We start from the raw sequence: 19,592 nt of genomic DNA, 5'->3' as shown, positions 1-19,592 counted from the left end.
ATGGCAGTCCGTCATGCTGACCACTCAGCTATCGGGGCGGACAACCCAGCTAAGTAACAACATAAAAGTCAATTACATTCTTGTCCTGCACAACTTCTGAAAGTCTGTTTAAAAATGCCTAGAATGGTGGCTAGTACACTATCAACTGCTGCTGCAAACACGATTCAGCATTTGTAATTTCAGAAGCACTCTTGTTGAACCTGACCATGTTGGCTATTGAGAGGAACAATATTTTTACTGAATAAATATAGAATTTCTGTATCCATAAATATACCAGGTTCTTATGAGAATGTCAGCATACGAATTTTGATCCAGAAACCGAACACTCTAAATATTTCAAATGTATTCCTATGTATCATAAACCAATTGCTTATATTTGTAAACAGAATAACTAAATGAATGGGCCTCATGTTTTGACAAAAGGTCTGTCCCAAAAGGGATACAAACTCTAATACCACATGCTATTTATACTATTGATTTAAAAATCATATTCAGCTCGAGTATTAACGTTTGGCAGTATATATGGACAACATATATATTTATTTATTGTCGCTAAGTTGTATATCAATATGGAGTCCAAATAACCTCCTCAGTGAAGATGAATAATGGAGTATGTCTGTAAGTCCAGAAAATTTAGTGTATGTTTTTTATACAAGGAAGAAGCGAAGGTACATCAGCCAAGATTGTAGCTTGGCCACATTGTTTCCATACTTTGTAATTACCTAACTAAGAAAAACATTTTCTAATTTATAAAATTTAACAACATATTACAGTTTTAGACTTGGCAGTGTGGTTCAAGTATACCCAAAATTTTTATATTTCATTTTCACAGGAAAAAGTACTCATAATTGAAACATAGTTCCTACTCAAACTTTTTATTCAGACATTACAAAGCATGTTCTTGCCTATGTTTTCATCACAAATTAAACTCTGTGCACGTATTATAGTTGACTCAGTATAGTAAGATTTTTACTTAGTTTTTTTAAGTCAACTTCAAAGTGTCAAATGCATATCAAAAAATAGATGCAACTATTAATGAACTGAAGATTGTCATCTGAAGCTTCTGAAAACGGGCAGCTCGTAAAAATAAGTGATAAATCAAATACATGTCAAGTGTAGCCATCATGACAGTAATCATCCCTAATGTTCAAATATACCTGGTGCTTCAAGTAACTCCAGTTCACAGTAATTTTAACACTAACTGTGTTTGCATAAGGCTGATTTCCAAAACAACCCAGTTTTTAAATCGCAGACACGGAAGAACGAAAAGAGGAGCTTCGAACCTTAGTAAAATGAGTGTCAGTGATTAAATTGATTCAATTGCATCATTAATGTCTAATCGGCGTGTTTTAATTGGAAACTGCTGAAAATTGAACATATGTTCCTCTGATCGGATACAGACTCTTCAATGTTTGTCCTCGGCATATATTTCAAGAGGAAACTAACATCCCCAGGTGCACAGTCTTTTATTTCACAAGGAAACCAACACCCGCAGGTGGGCGCCCCCTGTGGTCGTGACACAGACTGTGGTTTCGTCAAGTGGCATTGAGGAAACCAAGCTCTTTGACCATTATTATATACGCTTGAAACTCAAGCTTCAAAATTGAAATATCTGTACGTTTGGTGTCTTTGACTTACTTGATCCCTGCCGAAGGTACTTGGGGTCAGATACGTAGTTAAGAGTAAGAGGTGGATGAAATGCTTTCGATAAGACTGATTTCGAAGCGTTTGCAGCCGTCTTTGTCGGCGATGAGGTAATTTCTGTACTTCAACGCTTCACTAAGTATGTCACCGTGTTATTTTTAACGTATTCAATAAAAGATGATTAAAATTATTCTAAAACGAGCAAACAAGTACCGAATTGGTTCCCCCACTATTTTTCTTTCATGCGATGTACTTACAAAGTTCTGTGTTCCAGTACAGACGCAGAAACAGTATCAGAATAGCTAAAGAAGATTACGGAGAGCAAAGTTTTTGGGATGAAACTCGATATTAATTGGGTATCTTTAGTCGCCTATTAGAAGCAGACGATGTAAAAATGGGAAATTGCGTGTGTACTATGCAAAGAACAAAGAATTAGTTGAAAGTCATTACTATTTTCTTGTGCTCCAAACGAGACAAGCTGCATGAAGTAAAAGTCTAAGATCCTCATTACCAAGTGGAAACTATAAAAAAATTATGCCGTTACATATTCTGCATTAAGCTCTTCAGCAGATATTACGCACAGCGTATTTACTGTGTGGGCCATTAGTCTCACCAGATTTCGCTGTCACTACTTTACTCTAAGGACGAATGTTCTGAGGCATATGTAAAGATAAGATATACACTTTTGTTCATGCACTGATTCAGAAATTCCTATTGAGATCATGCAGCCAACATTTGTATGGAAGGGATGAGATGAAGATTTATTTCATGAAAAGAAGCAAGGTGTTGCAGTACTGAAATACATACCGATGAGTCAGTGGGATTCACATAGCGGCCAGGCAATCTTATGCTTAAGTGTGATTTCCATAAATAAATTTGCATCAGTGTAGTGGTGTGTGGTTGGTTGATTATTCCATACAAATCTGAACCCGTGCCATCTCTAGCAACATTAGCATAATTCACATCATAATAGTAATCATTATGTGTGAAACTGTCAGATAAGTTACTGACATTTACTCCACACTGTTCCACCTACAGAGTGATGTGGGAAACTTGTGCACTAACTCTCATTCAGGACTAGCAGTTATTATTCTTGATATGTCAGTATTTAGATTTCCTTTGGTTTGCATTATTCAGTTTATTTTACTGCACAAGAGAAACATAATTTCAGTGATCATACTAGGTTTATCCAAACTTCAGCTCAGACTCATACCTTGTCTATGAGTTTAACCCATAACCTACCTACTTTCCTCACTGGAACAGCAACCTCTCCACCAAAGATCACCAAAGCAAATGTCAGCCAGGACACTTTGCCTCTATGGTATGTAGATGGCGATATGTCAGTTTCATGTGGCCAGTGGAGGGATAGGTTTAGATAACTGAGAGGCAAGAAAGGAGGTTTTTTGTATTGCATGCCAAAATTGAAACCATCTGTACTCTCAGAAACTGCAAGAGAACCTACTACAGCTAAAAGGATGGAGTCAAGACATAGGGCTTGTTTTTAGGAAGAACAATAATGGTCCATTGAGTTCCTAAGCCCAGTGCACATTCCATATAAGTGAATGCACCTCATTGAGCATCTATAGCACAATTGACCACTTGAATTTTCTCCTTTGCCACTGTACGTACCAGGATTGGAACTGGCTGTGTAACGTCTGTTGTGCAAAAGTAGAAGAGGATTTAAGCCAACCTTCCTCTTAATGTGTGAGATTTTGCGTGTAGTTGGTTTTATTAAAAATGTTGGATTTGTTTGTCTGAAGATCATGACGAGAATGATGAAGAATTTGCCATCAGTGTCTGTGTTTCTAGTCAAACTCTGTACTAAAACCCATGAAACAGTGATTGTGGAAGATGCACAAACTTGAGATGTACGCAGTGCAGAATTTGTCTCTGTGGAGAATACAGACTCTGGTGGCCCATTGTTGAGACACTGGACTGGTATTTGGGAGGGATGTGGTTCAAATTTGCTTCTGATCATCCAGATTTGGTTTCTCTGCGGTTTTCATAAATGGCTGAAAACAAATGCCTGTATGGTTCATTTGAAAAGTATACTGCCAATTCCATCACCCACTCTCGCCACCCCCATTGGAGCTTGTGCCCTACCTCTAATGACATTTTTGTTGGTGTGGCATTAAACTTTGAATTTCTTCCCCCCATCTTACAGAGAAGGATGGGTGTGTGCTTGCCACTTGGTAGAAATTAATACCTCCTCTACAGGAGTATTTGTTCATATAAGAAAGCACTCACTTGTATTGAAGCCATGAAGTCAACTAAGTGTGCCAGTCAGTCTGAAGAGAGATAAGTATTGTGTGGACAATTATTCCAGGACAGGACAGCATAGTATTGTTACATGTCCATTGTCAACCATTTGGGCAGCAGTAGGAGACTGGAAATTGCCAATAACGTATCTCCAGAGACAGAGGTGTTTCCAGTTTGTTTGTGGGGTGTAATCCAAAGAGTCTTATTTGAATATGCTAGCGTAAGTGCAGCTGGCCCTTGACTATCAATAATTGTAAATATTAGCTGTCTGTACAGCTCTTTCACCAACAGTGTGAAGCTTAGTTATCCGTCTGTTTGGAGATGGCTGCTGCTTTGTATGCCTGAAAGTCACACAGCTTGCCACAATCAGTAGTTTAATACTCTTTATATAGATTCTCACTACAAACAAAGAATTTCCCATCACTTTTCTTTACAAAAGTTGTTGCAAGTCATTTCCTACATGGAGGAAGGTTGATCCAAATCAACTTTAAAGGCCTCTACTATGCCAAAATATTTTATACTGCCACCTAAATACTTGGTAAGTATTTAAGCGAAGTGCAACCTTAACTGGTAGTTGTGCCCTAAATATGTTCCCGGTGCTTTTCTACATGAATAAGATTTTTTTTGCTGGGATGCCATTAATTACAAAGACTGACAAAAGTGGTCACTCTAGCGTGTGACTAGACTGTCCAAAATCTGTAAGTGCACGAAACATTATCGCAACTGTCTACCAGGTACATTCTTACACAATTTTTTCTAGTAGGAAGATTTGCTGTTTGTATGATTGAGTTGTATTTTTCTGAAGGATTTTCATTTTTATGTTGCAGTCAATTGCAGTACAGTAATGGCAGTGGTCAGTTGGGTGACCTGGGCAGTGGTGCCGGAAAGGGTGGTGGTGGTGGAGGTGCTATCAGGGAAGCTGGAGGAGCTTTTGGAAAGAGGGAAGCAGCCAAGGAAGAAGAATATTTCTATAGGAAGGTATGCACACACTTCTATATTGGACACTGATGTTTTTTTACATGGTAGTGTGCAGCGAGTGTTATCAGCATTTCTAACAGGGGAACCTCCCCATCACACCCCCCTCAGATTTAGTTATAAGTTGGCAGAGCGGATAGGCCTCGAAAAACTGAACACAGATCAATCGAGAACACAGGAAGTAGTTCTGTGGAACTACGAAAAAAATAAGCAAAATGTACAAACTGAGTAGTCCTTGAGCAACATAGGCAACAACATGGACGACGGAAGTTCAGGAGCGCCGTGGTCCTGTGGTTAGCGTGAGCAGCTGCGGAACCAGAGGTCCTTGGTTCAAGTCCTCCCTCGAGTGAAAAATTTCTTTATTTTCACAAAGTTATGATCTGTCCGTTCGGTCATTGACGTCTCTGTTCACTGTAATAAGTTTAGTGTCTGTGTTTTGCGACCACACTGCAAAACCGTGCGATTAGTAGACGAAAGGACGTGCCTCTCCAATGGGAACTGAAAACATTTGATCGCAAGGTCATACGTCAACCGATTCCTCCACAGGAAAACACGTCTGATATATTCTATAAGATACTGGTGACGGCATGTGCGTCATATGACAGTAATATATTGTCGACCCACCTAACTTGTACACTTGACGAATGGGTAAAAAGATTCTTCTACCTTGCCCGATTTAGGTTTTCTTGTGGATGTGGTTATCACTCCCTAAAAAGTGATCGCATCAGACGGACAGATATAATTGTCTGAAAACAAAAAATTAAAATTTTCACTCGAGGGAAGACTTGAACCAAGGACCTCTCGTTTCACAGCTGCTCACGCTAACCACAGGACCACGGCGCTCCTACGCTCACACTCTCCTTGATATTGCTTATCTCACGTGGACTACTCACTTTGTGTATTTTGCTTATTTTTTCATTATTCCACATAACTTCTTCCTGTTTTCTCGATTGATCTGTGTTCAGTTTTTCAAGGCCTATCCACTCTGCCAACTTATAACTAAATCTGAGGGGGGTGCGATGGGGAGGTTCCCTTGTAAGCCTATCCTCAAAATGTGCCTTTGATTCATTACTGAGTTGGATCTTAGAATGCTGACCAATTTGAGTATTTGTAAAAAGCTATTAAGAATTCTTAGTAGTTACTAGAATTCTAAATGTGGTTTAAGTCATTTGTGAGTAGGACATGAAATCTGCATTGGAACTGAGAGATTGCAGCAACACCACAGTAAATGCTTTGGTGATTCAGAATGTGGTCATTAGGGTGCAAAAAAGATGTAAATGGAGGTCAATAAGAAACAGCTAATACATCTTAGGGAAGTTACCGTTTTTATTAGTAATACTTTCATTACGAAAACTGAAAGAATATTTATCAGAGACAGATTTTGGGCATCCATATGCACTTGATTTCTAATGAATGGAGTGTAAGCAAAAGATCGGAATACTTTTCCATCTCGTGTGCGGTGTTTTAAATGCCAGCACTTCGGGCATTTGTCATCCTAGTGTACAGGCAAGTTGATATGTGGAGGCTGTAGCCAGCCACCTCATGAAAATTCACTAAGTGCACTACCACTTGTATTTCAGTTGCAGGAAGAGCCATGCTCTGTAATCCTCCAGCTGACTTAACCTACTCAAGGAATTCTGAATCCAGGAACTGAAAGTTGTAGACAGTGTGTTATATTTTGAAGCTGGGAAAAAATATTGTTTGTAACCAGTACCAGTGATACCCACACTTGCAATTACTGTGACCAGGTCATCAGCAAAACCTGGTGTATTTCTTCCCCTTGCATCAACGTTCAAAAGCTGCACAAATAAACTTGACTGTTTAGGTTATAGACCCTCCCATGGTTCCTGTGACACCATCTTTGGGAACAGCTCCTCGCACCCTTCTAGAGAAGCAGCTTTCTCCTCTATCTTACCAGTGACATGGCTCCATCTCAGTAACCCTGTCTCTGGAAATCTGCAGGTCAGAGGCTTGACACCAGTCATTGCTTGAGGGAGCCTGCTCTTCTTCCATTCCTACATTCACAGTGGATAAGCTCTCACTATAATTGTAAACACCAAAAGTTGTAAAAGAGGAGAAGAAATCCCAGGAGAAAGCTACTCCGGTAACCCTGGAGATGACAGATGTCCCCACACCATTGTACTCAGAACCAATGTTGATATGATCTGCCCCTACTGGTGACAGGACAGTGCTGCCCTCCTGATCCTTTCTTGTGTGACAACCCTCAATGTGGTGATCCAATGGAATTGTTTTAGATTTACTGTCATTTGCAGGAACTACAACTAATTTCCTCTTGTTCTTCAATCTGTGTTGGTTCCCAAGGAGTGCACTTCATTGGTGACAACTGCCAGCTCATTGAGGTTACTGTGCATTATGTTGGAACTGTATTGGCCCCAAAAGAGTATCAGGAGGGTCCGTACTTTGGTTTCCACAGATGTTGTCCACGAGTACATTCCCCTCCATATCACATTGAAGCAATAGCAGTGTGTGTGCAAACTCCCAGCCAGCAACATCTGTAATGTTAAGTTTCATCCAGACTATGCACTTCCTTAACTTTGAATCACCATGTTAATCAAACTACTGTTTCCCACTCCTCGTCTACTTGGAGACTTCAGTGCATACCACCTCCTGTGACAAAATTCCACTTCATATGGTAGAGGCCTTCTGATTGACCATCTTCTTCCATATCTTGACCTCTGTCTTTAAATGGCAGTACTCCTGCCCTCTCACTGTTCAAGGCACCTCTTCAGCCGTCGACTTTTCGATCTCTACAACCAGTCTTGCAGCTTCACTACAATGGTCACTACATGATGATCTTTGTGATGGTGACTACTTTCCAGTGATACTGTCAGTTCCGTGTCAGAACTTAATGAATTACCATGTTTGGCTCTCCAAAGGACAGACTGCCAGTTGGCATGCAGTTATATTGCTCCACCTCTTCCCTGTCTACAGTCAGATTCCATTGGCAAGGTTGTGGAAGATGTCAAGTGCCTCCCACACAAGCTCCTGTGCTGCTGGAACTGTTGTTTCAACAGCCCCCATCCCATGCTGCTGCCTGCTGTTGCATAGGACATTGCTACAGCTACTCACAATCGTCAAATCGGCCCCCAAAATCGCAACCTATATCCTTCACTGACCGCTGTCATCACTTTTAAGGGGCTTTGTGCTGAGGTGGTGTATTCCAAAACTGAGGTGCATTAGGTGAAAAAAAAAAAACATGTGGGGGAAAGGTTTCTGTTGACAGTAATATTTTACGACATATCTACTTTACTCCATATAATTGCCATTCATGTCTATACGTTTTCTGTAATACTTCACCAGCTTTTTTAACCCCTGTGTGGCTGCACTGTTAGAGGTGCCATGTCAGTGATTGCATGGCCACTCCTGCCAGATGTTAAGAGTCCTCCCTCCAGCATCGGTGTGAGTGTTGTTCTTAGCATAAGTTAGTTTAAGTAGTGTGTAAGTCTAGGGACCGATGACCTCAGTAGTTTGGTCCCTTAGGAATTCACACACATTTAACTCCTGCGCATAAAAGTGTACTGCTTGGGAATTGAACCAGTTGGTAACACAAGTCTAGAATTCGTTGTCGTTTTGAAAACTTTGTCCACCCAGACACTTTTTCAAATGCAAGAAAAGGAAATAGTCTCTAGGTGCAAGGTTGAGACTGTACGGAAGGTGATCAAAAAGTTCACAACAAAAATATTGAATGTTCTTGGTTTTTTCAAAGGTGTGAGGGTGTGCATTGTCATGGAGGCCAATTACTCCAGGCGACAGTTCCCTCGGCATCAATTTTGGATCGCATGTCACAGTTTGGTTAGTATTTCACAATTTCTTTCTGCTGTAATTGTTGACCCACAGTCCATGAAATCAATCAAAAGTACATTATTTTTGTCCCAAAAAACAGTAGCCATCATTTTTCAGTTAGACTGGAGACTACATAAACTTATTTGGTTTGGATGAACTGGAATTGCATCACTGCATTGACTGTTGTTTAGATTCTGTGTAGGTGTAATGGTATCCACGTCTTGTCACCAGTAACAATGTGGGAAAACAAGCCATCTCTGTCTTATCTATAGCACTGAAAAACTGGCATACACTAAGCATTCTTTGTTCATTGTGCTGATCAGTGAGTACTTTCGGAACCTGCATTGCACAAAATTTGTGGTAGTCAGCCTGTTCCATGACAAACCAGTAAATTAAGGTTTGAGCAACATTTTTGAATTCATTAGCAAGACCACTAATTGTCAGTTGTCAATCACTTTGGAGTTTCTGGTTCATTTTATAAACTATGTCATTGGTCCAAATACTGTGCCCGCCCTCTGCTGTTCATCATGGTCATTTGCAGAGCCATTTTGAAATTCTCGACACCAATTTAAAGCTTGTTTGTCACTCATTATTTCTGATTCGTATGTTAGACATAACTCAAGATGAAGTTCAGCATCTAAAGATCGTTTTGCCTCCAGAAATCTAATTGCACTGCACACCTCACAACTGGCGGGATCTAAGATTGTCTTGGCCATTGCGATCTGCTCTCACTGACTGCCAAATAACTTCTGAATCAAACCAAAACTGCAGTAGCTTCCTAAAGAGTTTGTAGAAAGCACTGCATGTGTGACACTTCACTCATGCCTATCATCAGTTAAACGTTGGTTACCAGACCTTAGTTTTGGAGCACACCATGTAAATGCAGTAAGAATGAGTGCAAGAAGCACTACTTATCCTCCTTGGGAACGTGTCCATTGTCATCCCAATTGTGGGCCAGGCTCTGTAATCTTCGGGGTTGACAAAGTGAACAATTGTTGCAGATCTCCATGTTATTTGTACCGGTGCATCTGCCCTTCCTTAAACAACTTGCAACCCACTTGTGATGACATCAGTGTCCTCTTGTTATACGTCTACCTTTATAATGCATAAAAGAGTTGGACATACTGTCCTTCACTCCCTGCTGCCAATGCCCCCTCTCTGCCGCTGCACCAATTATGTAGTGAACCTTTTGCTGACTGGAAACTGCTATAGACTTTTCATAATCGGATGAGTCAACATGTGAATGTTATGCAAAGGCTACATCCACTCAGGGTCTTCAACAATAATTGGCTTGAAAATGCCTTCCCTTCGCAACGGTGAGATATCATTGCCCCAGTCCTTAAGCCAAGTAGAAGCCCAATGTCTCTCAGCAGCTACTGACCGATTAGCCTCTGCAAACTCCTTGGAAATATTGTAGCTCGAGTATTATTCTGGGTTCTCAAATCATGGCTTCTGGGACGGACAATCCACAACTGGCCATCTGGTTAGGTAGTGTTACTTAAACATCAATGGTTGACTCTTGCGATATTATCAATAGTATTCTTAAATACTTTCAATATATTGATTAACTATTGACTGCTTTGTGCAGGTGTTTGAAATGAAAAATAGCTTTCTAAGAATTTCTATTGTTTAAAATACAATAATACCAGATATGTAAATTTTGTTTTTATAAAAGAAAGCTATTTAAATTCTTATCCTTTAGTTTATTGCATTTTTCAGTTATTATTTGTGCTGCGCTGGGGAAAGCACCCTCTACTGGAATGGAAGTCGCTGGACAGCACAAAAATTTAGTGGCTATTACACACATCATACTATTAGATTTTGCACAATATTCTAATGCACAAGCATGTTTGTCTATTACAGATTTTTCAAAGTATTGACATACGTCAATTACAGAATCACTGGCTGGTGTAATGACATCGATGTTACACTGTTGCTAATTGGGCAGAAAAAGTAGATCATATTTTGAACTGTTCGACATATCAGTAGATGTATTAGCACTACTCAAAGATGCTTCTGTTTCAGGTAATGTTCTTGGTGTTGATACAATGATAGCAGCATACTCTTCCTGAAGTACTTGTGCAGTGTCTCTGCCTCTTGAAATGATCTGAAACATGTTTCTTAAACCTGGGCTCTAATAATGTCACAAGCATATTAACAATCAGTTAAATGGTTTCACTCTTTCTTTGACTAATTTAATCAAGGAATCCAGAACATGTGGCACTTCATTAGTTATCAAGCTTTCCAAGACTGACAACTTTGCAGCAATACCTCATATCTACATCTACATCCATACTCCGCAAGCCACCTGACGGTGTGTGGCGGAGGGTACTTTGAGTACCTCTAGCAGTTCCCCATTCTATGCCAGTCTCATATTGTTCGTGGAAATTAAGGAAGCAGTGATATGGCTCCCCTGAGATTGTTGTTGCTGTTGCTGCTTCAAAAGTTTCAGAAGACCTATTATCTCTTGTATAGCTAAGTAATTTTCTGCTGTGAGAGTAGGCAGTGCTTTGGAACTTTCATTGATCGCGATCGCAAGCTCACTTCGTACTTCCATAATTCTTTTGAGCATGTAGTGTGAGCTTTCCATCAAGCCAGCGCCACTTGTATCAGTCTCGGTTCTTTTTTTTTTTTTTTTTTTTTTTTTGAACATTGCGCAGTTTGTAGCTGGTTAGTGTAGTGTTTTGAAAGTCACAATATCCTTTGTTTTCAATAAAATTTTGGAAAATATTTCTGCTTTGAAACAATGTTCTACTGTTAAGTTGATGCAGTGGGCGAAACAGGTGAATGTCAAATGCTTAGGATTTCGACAGCATTGTCATATTGTAAAGTTTTCTGTGACCACTACTACTGTCTTATGAGTATTGTATTCCATTAAGATCTGAATGATGACCTGGAAAAAATGTAATTTTAAAATCACCTGCCAGTATGTCCGAAATTTTGCACAATATTGTCAAACAAGTTTGTTTCAATCCTTGAAACCTGAAAAATTACTTTCATATTTTTAAAAAAATTCTCATAAAACTTTGGTCAACATATTACTTGTCAATGTTACATTGAGTTTCATCGTCTTAAGTGGCAAGCCAGTGCCAGTATACCTTCATTTGCATTGCTTTTCCACATGTCCATTGTAACACTAAAAAAAAACCTTTTGTAAGGGCTTCTTCTAATTTATTTTTTCTCTCTTCATATTGTTATTGAGATCAATGAACAGTGTGGTTTTATCTGGCAACTCATATCTGCTCTCTAAACAATTTTTTTAAAACCCAGATGGTCGGAAGTTCTGTATGGAATGGTATCAATAGCAATCATTTGTGGATAAAGATGAACTTGTGATCTAGATACAGTGCAAGAGGTGCAACCGAAAGAATTGAGAAGCTCTTAAAAGAGTTATTCTAACAGAAGAGCTAGAAGCTTTAGAGGCAGAATTCTTCCTCATAATGCTTGAAAAATTATTTGTCAGGTCGCACAATGATGTCAACTCAAAAACAAAAAGAAATTATGGTGAGCTAATCCACCAACTCCACAAGTTTTAAACAAGGGGCTTCAGAAACTTTACAGCAGATTAAAACTGTGTGCCAGATGAAGACTCAAAATCGGGACCTTTGCCTTTCACGGGCAAGTGCTCTACCAACCGAGCTACCCAAGCATGGCTCATGAACCGTCTCGCGAAAGGCGAAGGTCCAGAGTTAGTCTTCGTCTGACACACAGTTTTAATCAGCCAGGAAGCTTCATATCAGCACACGCTTGGCTGCAGAATGAAAATTTCATTCTGGAACGGTTTTCACCATTAATGGGCAAGAGCTCAAGATATGTGTATAGGATTAAGAGTTTTTACAAAACATTCACCATCTACTCTTGACAAAAGAGGTTAGTTTTGTCTCATATCCATTGAAATATTCGCATTTGGCGTGCATTATTTATGAATATGCCCTGAAATACTGTGAAATCAGATAGAATGTGAACACAGCTGTATATTTTAATGACTATGTCCAGCCACCATGCAAATAAAAAAAACTTGACACTTGACAGGTTGTTTTTTAACTATCTTCAGTTCTGCGGGAGCTGGTGTGTCTTTGAAGGAACAAGTGCCAAACAGAAGTGACACAGGGGTGTGTTAGGATTGTGTCAGTGTTTTTTTGTTTTCGAATCATCTTATACATTAACATGTACAACTGAAAATACTTGGATGTACAATGAGGACTCAGAAACAGAAGAGAACAGTAGCAGGTCTGTTTAATTAATACTGATAATAATTGTATTTATTTTAAAATGCTTTATGCAGTCTAATTACAAACACTTAACAAATCTTTAAAATGTCATTTTTTTCCTCTTTACTAACTGTTGTATTACACCAGTCTTTGTTACATTTTTATTCCTTGCTACAAGCAAGCAATCTCTCTCAATTGAAGATGACAATCTGTATAATGCACAATCACAAATCCATGTTATTTACATGTGTAGATTTTACCATAAGGATGAGCCCATGAATTGTAATTACTGGAAGACAAACAAGAAAATTCTCTCTCGTTCCCTCCCCCCACAGCGACCACTCTGTTAACAACATAATTTATAAACAGCATAGACTATGGATAGTTAAAGCAGGCGACCGATTGTGATGATAGTGCAGGTACTATCAATTAACTGATGTTTAAGTAACACTATGGTTAAGTTGGAAACAGCAGTCTGACAGACTTTTCTAAATGCCAATACCTCATTGCTGTCTGACCTACATAAGGCATACGACACCCCTTTGTGCCTGTTTTGCTTACCCTCTATGACTAGAGCTTTTAGGCTCCCTATACTTTTTATTCATCAGTTTTTATCTCACTGGTTTTTTCAGGTTAGAATTGGTACATTACTCAGCACCCCGCGAGGCCAAGAAAATGCCATCCCGCAGGGCACTATGTTGATTGTTACATCCCTTCGTCACCTCTCAAATTGGTTAGTGACCTCTGTCAAGCTACTGTTCCCCCCATACTGTAAGTCGATGACTTTTGTATTTGATATAGCTCTGTCTGTGGTCCTCACTGAATGCCAACTTAAAGGTACTATCCAAAAGGTCTCCATGTGACTCTTTACCATAGCTTCCAATTCTCTGTTGCAAGAACACAAATTAAACATTTATAATCATGCCTCGGTCCATCCTGACCCACAGTTCTACATGGATACCACTGCAGCACTTGGACATTATTGCAGTCCATATTTTTGGGATTTCTCTTTGGTAAAAAGCTGTCAGTGCTGCCTGATATTCATTAACTAAAGGCTAGCTGTGTGTGGAAGCTTAACACTATCTACTTCCTTGCCCTCACCTCTTGGGGTGCAAATTGGGCTGCTGACCTCCATATTTACCAGCCCATGATCTCGTGTTGACTGGACTGTGATTGAGTATACGGCTCAGTAGCACCTTCAGCTTTCAAGTTGTTGAACCTAGTCCATTATCATAGAGTAAGACAGTCCACTGACACTTTCTGGACTGATCCTGTAGACACTCTCATTCCTGAAGCAGGCATCTCCTCTCTTCTGTATTAGGGGTGCCAACTCATGCAGTCACTACCCAGCAATTTTGCTGTCAGCATTGTTAAATTCTTTTTGCACAGCTGGTGTATAGACCACTAAAACCTGCCCTCAATGAGATTACTAGTTGGTAAGCACCTCAAGGCCCTTTACTGAAGTCTCTGACTAACCACCTCAGAATGTTCTCTCTGTGTTCCCCACACCCCTTCTCCTGTGCCCCCTAGGGTAGTACCCAGACAATGAAATTGGATCAATATATTTCAAGGACCTAAAGTTTGTCATCCCTATTACCTTTCGGTGTCTGTTCCTCTTGTTCTTAAAGATCAGGGCGTTGTCATAATTTACACTGATGGCTCTAAAATCGTGAATAGGACATCTCCCACTTTTCAGGAATATTTGTTGCTGGGAACATGTAGTCTTTTTACTACAGAGCTAATAGCCATTGATGGAATCCTTAGTTATATTAAAAGTATTCCCCTCAAGTGCTTTTTAATTTATTGTGACTCAGTAAGCAGTCTCCAGGCTATTATTTACTCTTGTCACTGTGTGATACCTGCTGTTCATGACCTTCTATTTGACCTTAGTTGTGCAGTCTGTTCAGTTATTTCTTTTCTTAAGACATTTGTGTATTCAAGGAGTGAAATGGTGGACCATTTGGTCCAAGAAGCAATTATTCACCCAATATTCTCTTTGACGACCCCAGGTGTGGATTTGCAGGTTCAAATAAGACCTCACCTCTTATGACTTGGAAATGGAGCATCTGGTGGGCTGGTGCCCTCTAATCAATTCCATACTCTCAAGGCAACTACTGCTGAATGGGATGACTCCTCCTATTCCTCCCAGAAAGGAACACACAGTCCTATGTCACCTCAGCAGTGGCCTTTCTTCTTTTTCCTGTCGTCTTCTCATATCATCTTGTGATCAGAATGTTTATATGGATTTGGCAGTGTTAGTGGTAGATCATGGTCAGATGCCCTTCCTATCACCATGTCTTCCCCCTCCTACACATCAACGTGGAATTTGTGTACTCCATCTGTCTGCATCAAGTGTTCTCATGTGAAAGTGAGAGTGAGTTCTTGCGACATTTGTGAATGGTATAAGTGCATTGGAATGCAGGTACCAGCCCAGATTCATCTAGTTGGATGTGGGGAAACCACCTAAAAGCCACATCCAGGCTGGCCGGCACACATGCCCTCGTTGTTAACCTGCCAGTCAGATTTTATCCATGGCTGGCATGTCTCTAGATTCTCAGCCCCCCAGGGGGTCCACAACTCTTTTGCGGATACGTGCGTGGCGAGCACGGGGCCCCGAGCTATTGCAGCCTTCTTTCTCTCCAGGGCTGCATTTCCTTCCCCTTCCCCTCCTCTCCCCTCCTTGCTCCTTTCCCGTCGCCCTCTCCTATTCCTCTCTTGGTGTCCTTGCTTATTTTGGCCCCTGCTATCCTCCTGGTTCTGTTGGTTTTACAATCCGGCTTTGTTGCATAATCATCTCCTCCTTTTGGCATTCCTTGGTCCCCCTCTGGCGTTTGACCTCCATTACAAAATTTCTCCTCCGTAGTGTGAGCCATTTGGGGAAGAGCACCTTACCGAGTGTCTCCGACGTGCACTCTCCTAGTACATTCCATCTTTTCTTTCATGTCGTTGTCTGATGCTAGGGTGCATAGCCAGCACGGTAGCCAGCCCGTGTGGTGGGGTCGCTATGTACCCTTTCGGTTGGCCCCCTGAACACACAGGGATCACACTTCTGATACCTGAGCTGTGACCTCCTCATGCATGCCTTGGAGTGGTTGCTCGTCATCCTGGAGCATCGGAACTCCCGGCAATGGCCGCCGTGCCAGACAGCCCTTGCTGTGGCTGGGTGGCGCCCGTGAGGAGAGCCCCTGATCGTAGTGGGTGGTATCAGGGCGGACGCTATGCAAATGAAACGCATACGGGTCCAGAACTCTGGCCGTTCTTCTGCGGCCGTCTCTCTGCGTGGAACTGATTCTTCAAGTGCTTCTTCTCTTGCCCCTTCGGCCTTCCCTTCCGTGGCTACTCCCTAGGAGGAGGGTCAGGCCCGTCGGCTCGGGGCGAAACCTTTCCCCAGTTATCTAGTTTGCACCAGGACTGATGGAGATACTTTCACCAATACCAAACCTTTATTCTTTGTGGAACACATTGAAGACAAGTTTGGCGAAGTGGACTCCCTGAGCAAGATGCGGTCGGGTTCGTTGCTGATCAAAACTGCTTCAGCTGCCCAATCTACGGCCCTTTGTGCCTGTACCCATCTTGGCACAATTTGTGTGTCCATTACCCCCCACCAGTCTCTAAATATGGTACAAGGTGTGATTTTTCACAGGGATCTCATCCTTCAAACTGATGAGGAACTTTGGGACAATCTCGGACGGCGGGGTGTTCACTTTGTTCGGCGTGTCCAGAAGGGCCCTAAAGACAATCGCATTGATACTGGTGCCTTTATCCTGGCCTCTCTGAGAAAGTTAAGATTATGGTTTATCAGTGTGATGTGAAGCCGTACATCCCACCTCCTATGAGGTGTTTTAAGTGCTTGCATTTTGGACACATGTCTTCCCGCTGTTCACAGGCCTCTCTCTGTGGTGACTGTGGACGTCCACTCCATGAGGGGAGTCCCTGTGTTCCCCCTCCTGTGTGTGTAAATTGTCATGGTAGTCATTCTCCACGTTCACCAGATTGCCCAGTATATTAGAAGGAAAAGATACAGGAGTAAAAGTCTCTCGATCGTTTAACCTACACAGAGGCCTGTAAGAAATATACAAGTCTTCACCCTGTGTCCATGACATCTAGTTACGCCTCGGTTACATCTTCACCCCTTCCTTACCCCCATCCCGGACCCCACTCCTCCCCCCCTCCCCTGCGGCTCCCACACCTTCCCCTCTGGGCGCTGCTCCCCCTCCCCAGCCGGAGAAGTGTCCCACTCCTTCGGCGTCTGCCGGTCAAGGGTGCCTCTCCCGGGATGCCCCTTCCCGGCACCTTCCAGGCCAAAGGTCTGGTGCCGCGCGACGACCGCAAGAGCTGCGGTCTCCCCCAGGTCGCCCGGTCTCTTTCTGTTGCTGATCTTGCTGCAGCTGGCTCTTTTATGCCACACAGCCCTCCTCGATCTCAGCCTGAAAAGAAGAAGAAACGTAAGTCCTGGGACAAAGAGCCTCTGGTGTCACCAGAGGTCCCTTCCCCGACTTCACAACCGGATTCTGACCTGTCGTTCATAGATGTCGCCCCCTCCTTGTCGGTGACGTATGGGGATCTGGCAGTATGACTGGCTTTAGTGTGTTCAGCCCCCATTTAACTCATAATTCTGTGGTTCTGCAATGGAATTGTAATGGATACTATCGTCACCTTCCGGAATTGAAATCCCTTCTTTCGTCTTACTCTGCAGCTTGTGTGGTTCTCCAGGAATCTCATTTTACTGATTCTCACTCACTGACCCTCCGTGGATTCCGTGTTTTCTGTCGAAATCGGGTCGGACCCCTGCGGGCTTCTGGTGGTGTTTGTATGTTGGTCCGTACAGACATTGCTAGCACGTGGATTCCTCTTCAAACTACATTGGAAGCAGTTGCTGTTAGGGTCCACCTAGACTCTGCGGTCACAGTTCGCAATCTTTATCTCCCTCCTGACAGGACTCTTACACTTGCTGCCTTAACTGCTCTTCTTCAGCAACTTCCTCCTCCCTTCCTCCTCCTTGGGGATTTTAATGCTCATCATCCCTTGTGGGGCAGTGCCTTTCCATCTAGACGAGGTCTTCTTATAGACCAGTTTATTGCAGTCCACAACTTGTGCCTTTGGCTCCCCTACTCATTTCAGTGCCGGTCATGGTACCTTTCCTGCCATTGATCTTTCTCTTTCTTCTCCCTCTCTCCTCCTTTCATTACACTGGTCACCATACGACGACCTTTGTGATAGTGATCATTTCCCGTTGATTATCTCATTCCCTTCCCGCTCCCCGATGGACAGGTTACCTTGTTGGTCTTTCCAACGCGCCGATTGGCCTCTATACACTGCACAGGTCGTGTTTTCTCCCTCTTTGTCGGGTTGTATTGATGACGTCCTACGTGACATGTCTGATGTGATTGTTTGCGCTGCTAACCTTGCTGTCCCGCGCTCATCTGGACCATTTCGTCGCCGGCAAGTCCCATGGTGGAGCACGGCCATTGCCATTGCCATCTGTGATCGCCGTCGAGCTTTGCAACACTTTAAGAGGCACCCATCCGTAGCCAGCCTTACTACCTTTAAACGCCTCTGCGCTAAAGCCCGTTATTTAATCAAACAGAGCAAGCGGATATGTTGGGAATGATTCGTTTCTTCCCTTGGTTCTACTGTCCCTCTGTCACGGGTATGGGCTACACTTCGCTCTCTCCAAGGTTGCCATCGGCAGTCCACCCTCCCAGGCCTTCACCTCCCAGATGGCCTTTGTACGGACCCATTAGTTCTTGCAGAACATCTTGTGACCCATTTTGCAGTGGCCTCAGCATCAGCCTCCTTCCCAGCTGCTTTCCTTCACCTGAAACAGTGGGCTGAAGCTTCCACCTTATGTTTTACCCCTTGTGAGTCAGATTCTTACAACGAACCTTTTACTGAATGGGAATTTCTTTCTGCACTTTCTTCTTCTCATGATACAGCCCCCGGCCCAGATTCCATTCATAACCAACTGCTTCAACATCTCAGTGCTTTGGTGTTTAACCGTATCTGGCTCCAGGGTGACTTCCCTTCTCAGTGGAGGGATAGCATTGTGGTTCCTGTCCTTAAGCCTGGTAAGAACCCCCTATCTGTTGACAGCTATCGGCCAATTAGTTTGACCAATGTTGTTTGTAAGTTACTTGAACGGATGGTAGCCCGTCGGCTCAATTGGGTACTCGAATCTCGGGATCTATTGTCCCCTTACCAGTGTGGCTTTCGAGAGGGACGGTCTCCAATCGATCATTTACTTCGCTTGGAATCCGCAGTTCGGCAGGCTTTTTCCCAGCGCCGCCATTTGGTTGCAGTGTTTTTTGACCTTCGCAAGGCCTATGACACGGCCTGGCGCCATCACATCTTACTTACCCTTCATCAGTGGGGTCTTCGGGGCCCACTCCCAATTTTTATGCGCCAGTTCCTGTTCCATCGGTCATTCAGAGTTCGAGTTGGTACAGTTTTTAGTTCTCCACGGACCCAGGAGATGGGCATCCCACAGGGTTCTGTCTTGAGTGTCCTTCTTTTCCTCATCGCTATCGATGGACTTGTGGCCTCTGTCGGTCCTTTGGTCGCCCCTGCCCTGTATGTGGATGATTTCTGCATTTGGGTTAGTTCCTCTTCGATGGCATCTGCAGAGCGGCAGCTCCAGGGAGCTATACGGCGTGCCTCTGCATGGACCCTCTCACATGGGTTCCAAGTCTCTCCTCTAAA

At 42.5% G+C, this 19,592-nt stretch overlaps 1 protein-coding gene across 1 annotated transcript in view; it reads left to right on the top strand.

The window, feature by feature from the left end:
* The first annotated feature begins 1,605 nt into the window (after positions 1–1,605).
* The window catches only part of LOC124599800 (ATPase inhibitor, mitochondrial-like), a 35,701-nt gene continuing 17,714 nt past the window's right edge, over positions 1,606–19,592 (top strand). Inside the window, exons 1-2 of the mRNA XM_047136108.1 lie at positions 1,606–1,754; positions 4,731–4,881. Of these exons, the coding sequence (XP_046992064.1) occupies positions 1,699–1,754; positions 4,731–4,881 (207 nt within the window). The 5' untranslated portion in view covers positions 1,606–1,698. The remainder of the gene's footprint in view (positions 1,755–4,730; positions 4,882–19,592) is intronic.

Source organism: Schistocerca americana, chromosome 1 (genome assembly GCF_021461395.2).
Source record: "Schistocerca americana isolate TAMUIC-IGC-003095 chromosome 1, iqSchAmer2.1, whole genome shotgun sequence".
NCBI lineage: Eukaryota > Metazoa > Arthropoda > Insecta > Orthoptera > Acrididae > Schistocerca > Schistocerca americana.
Note: the sequence above shows the minus strand (reverse complement) of the source record. Positions and strands in the feature narration are given on the sequence as shown.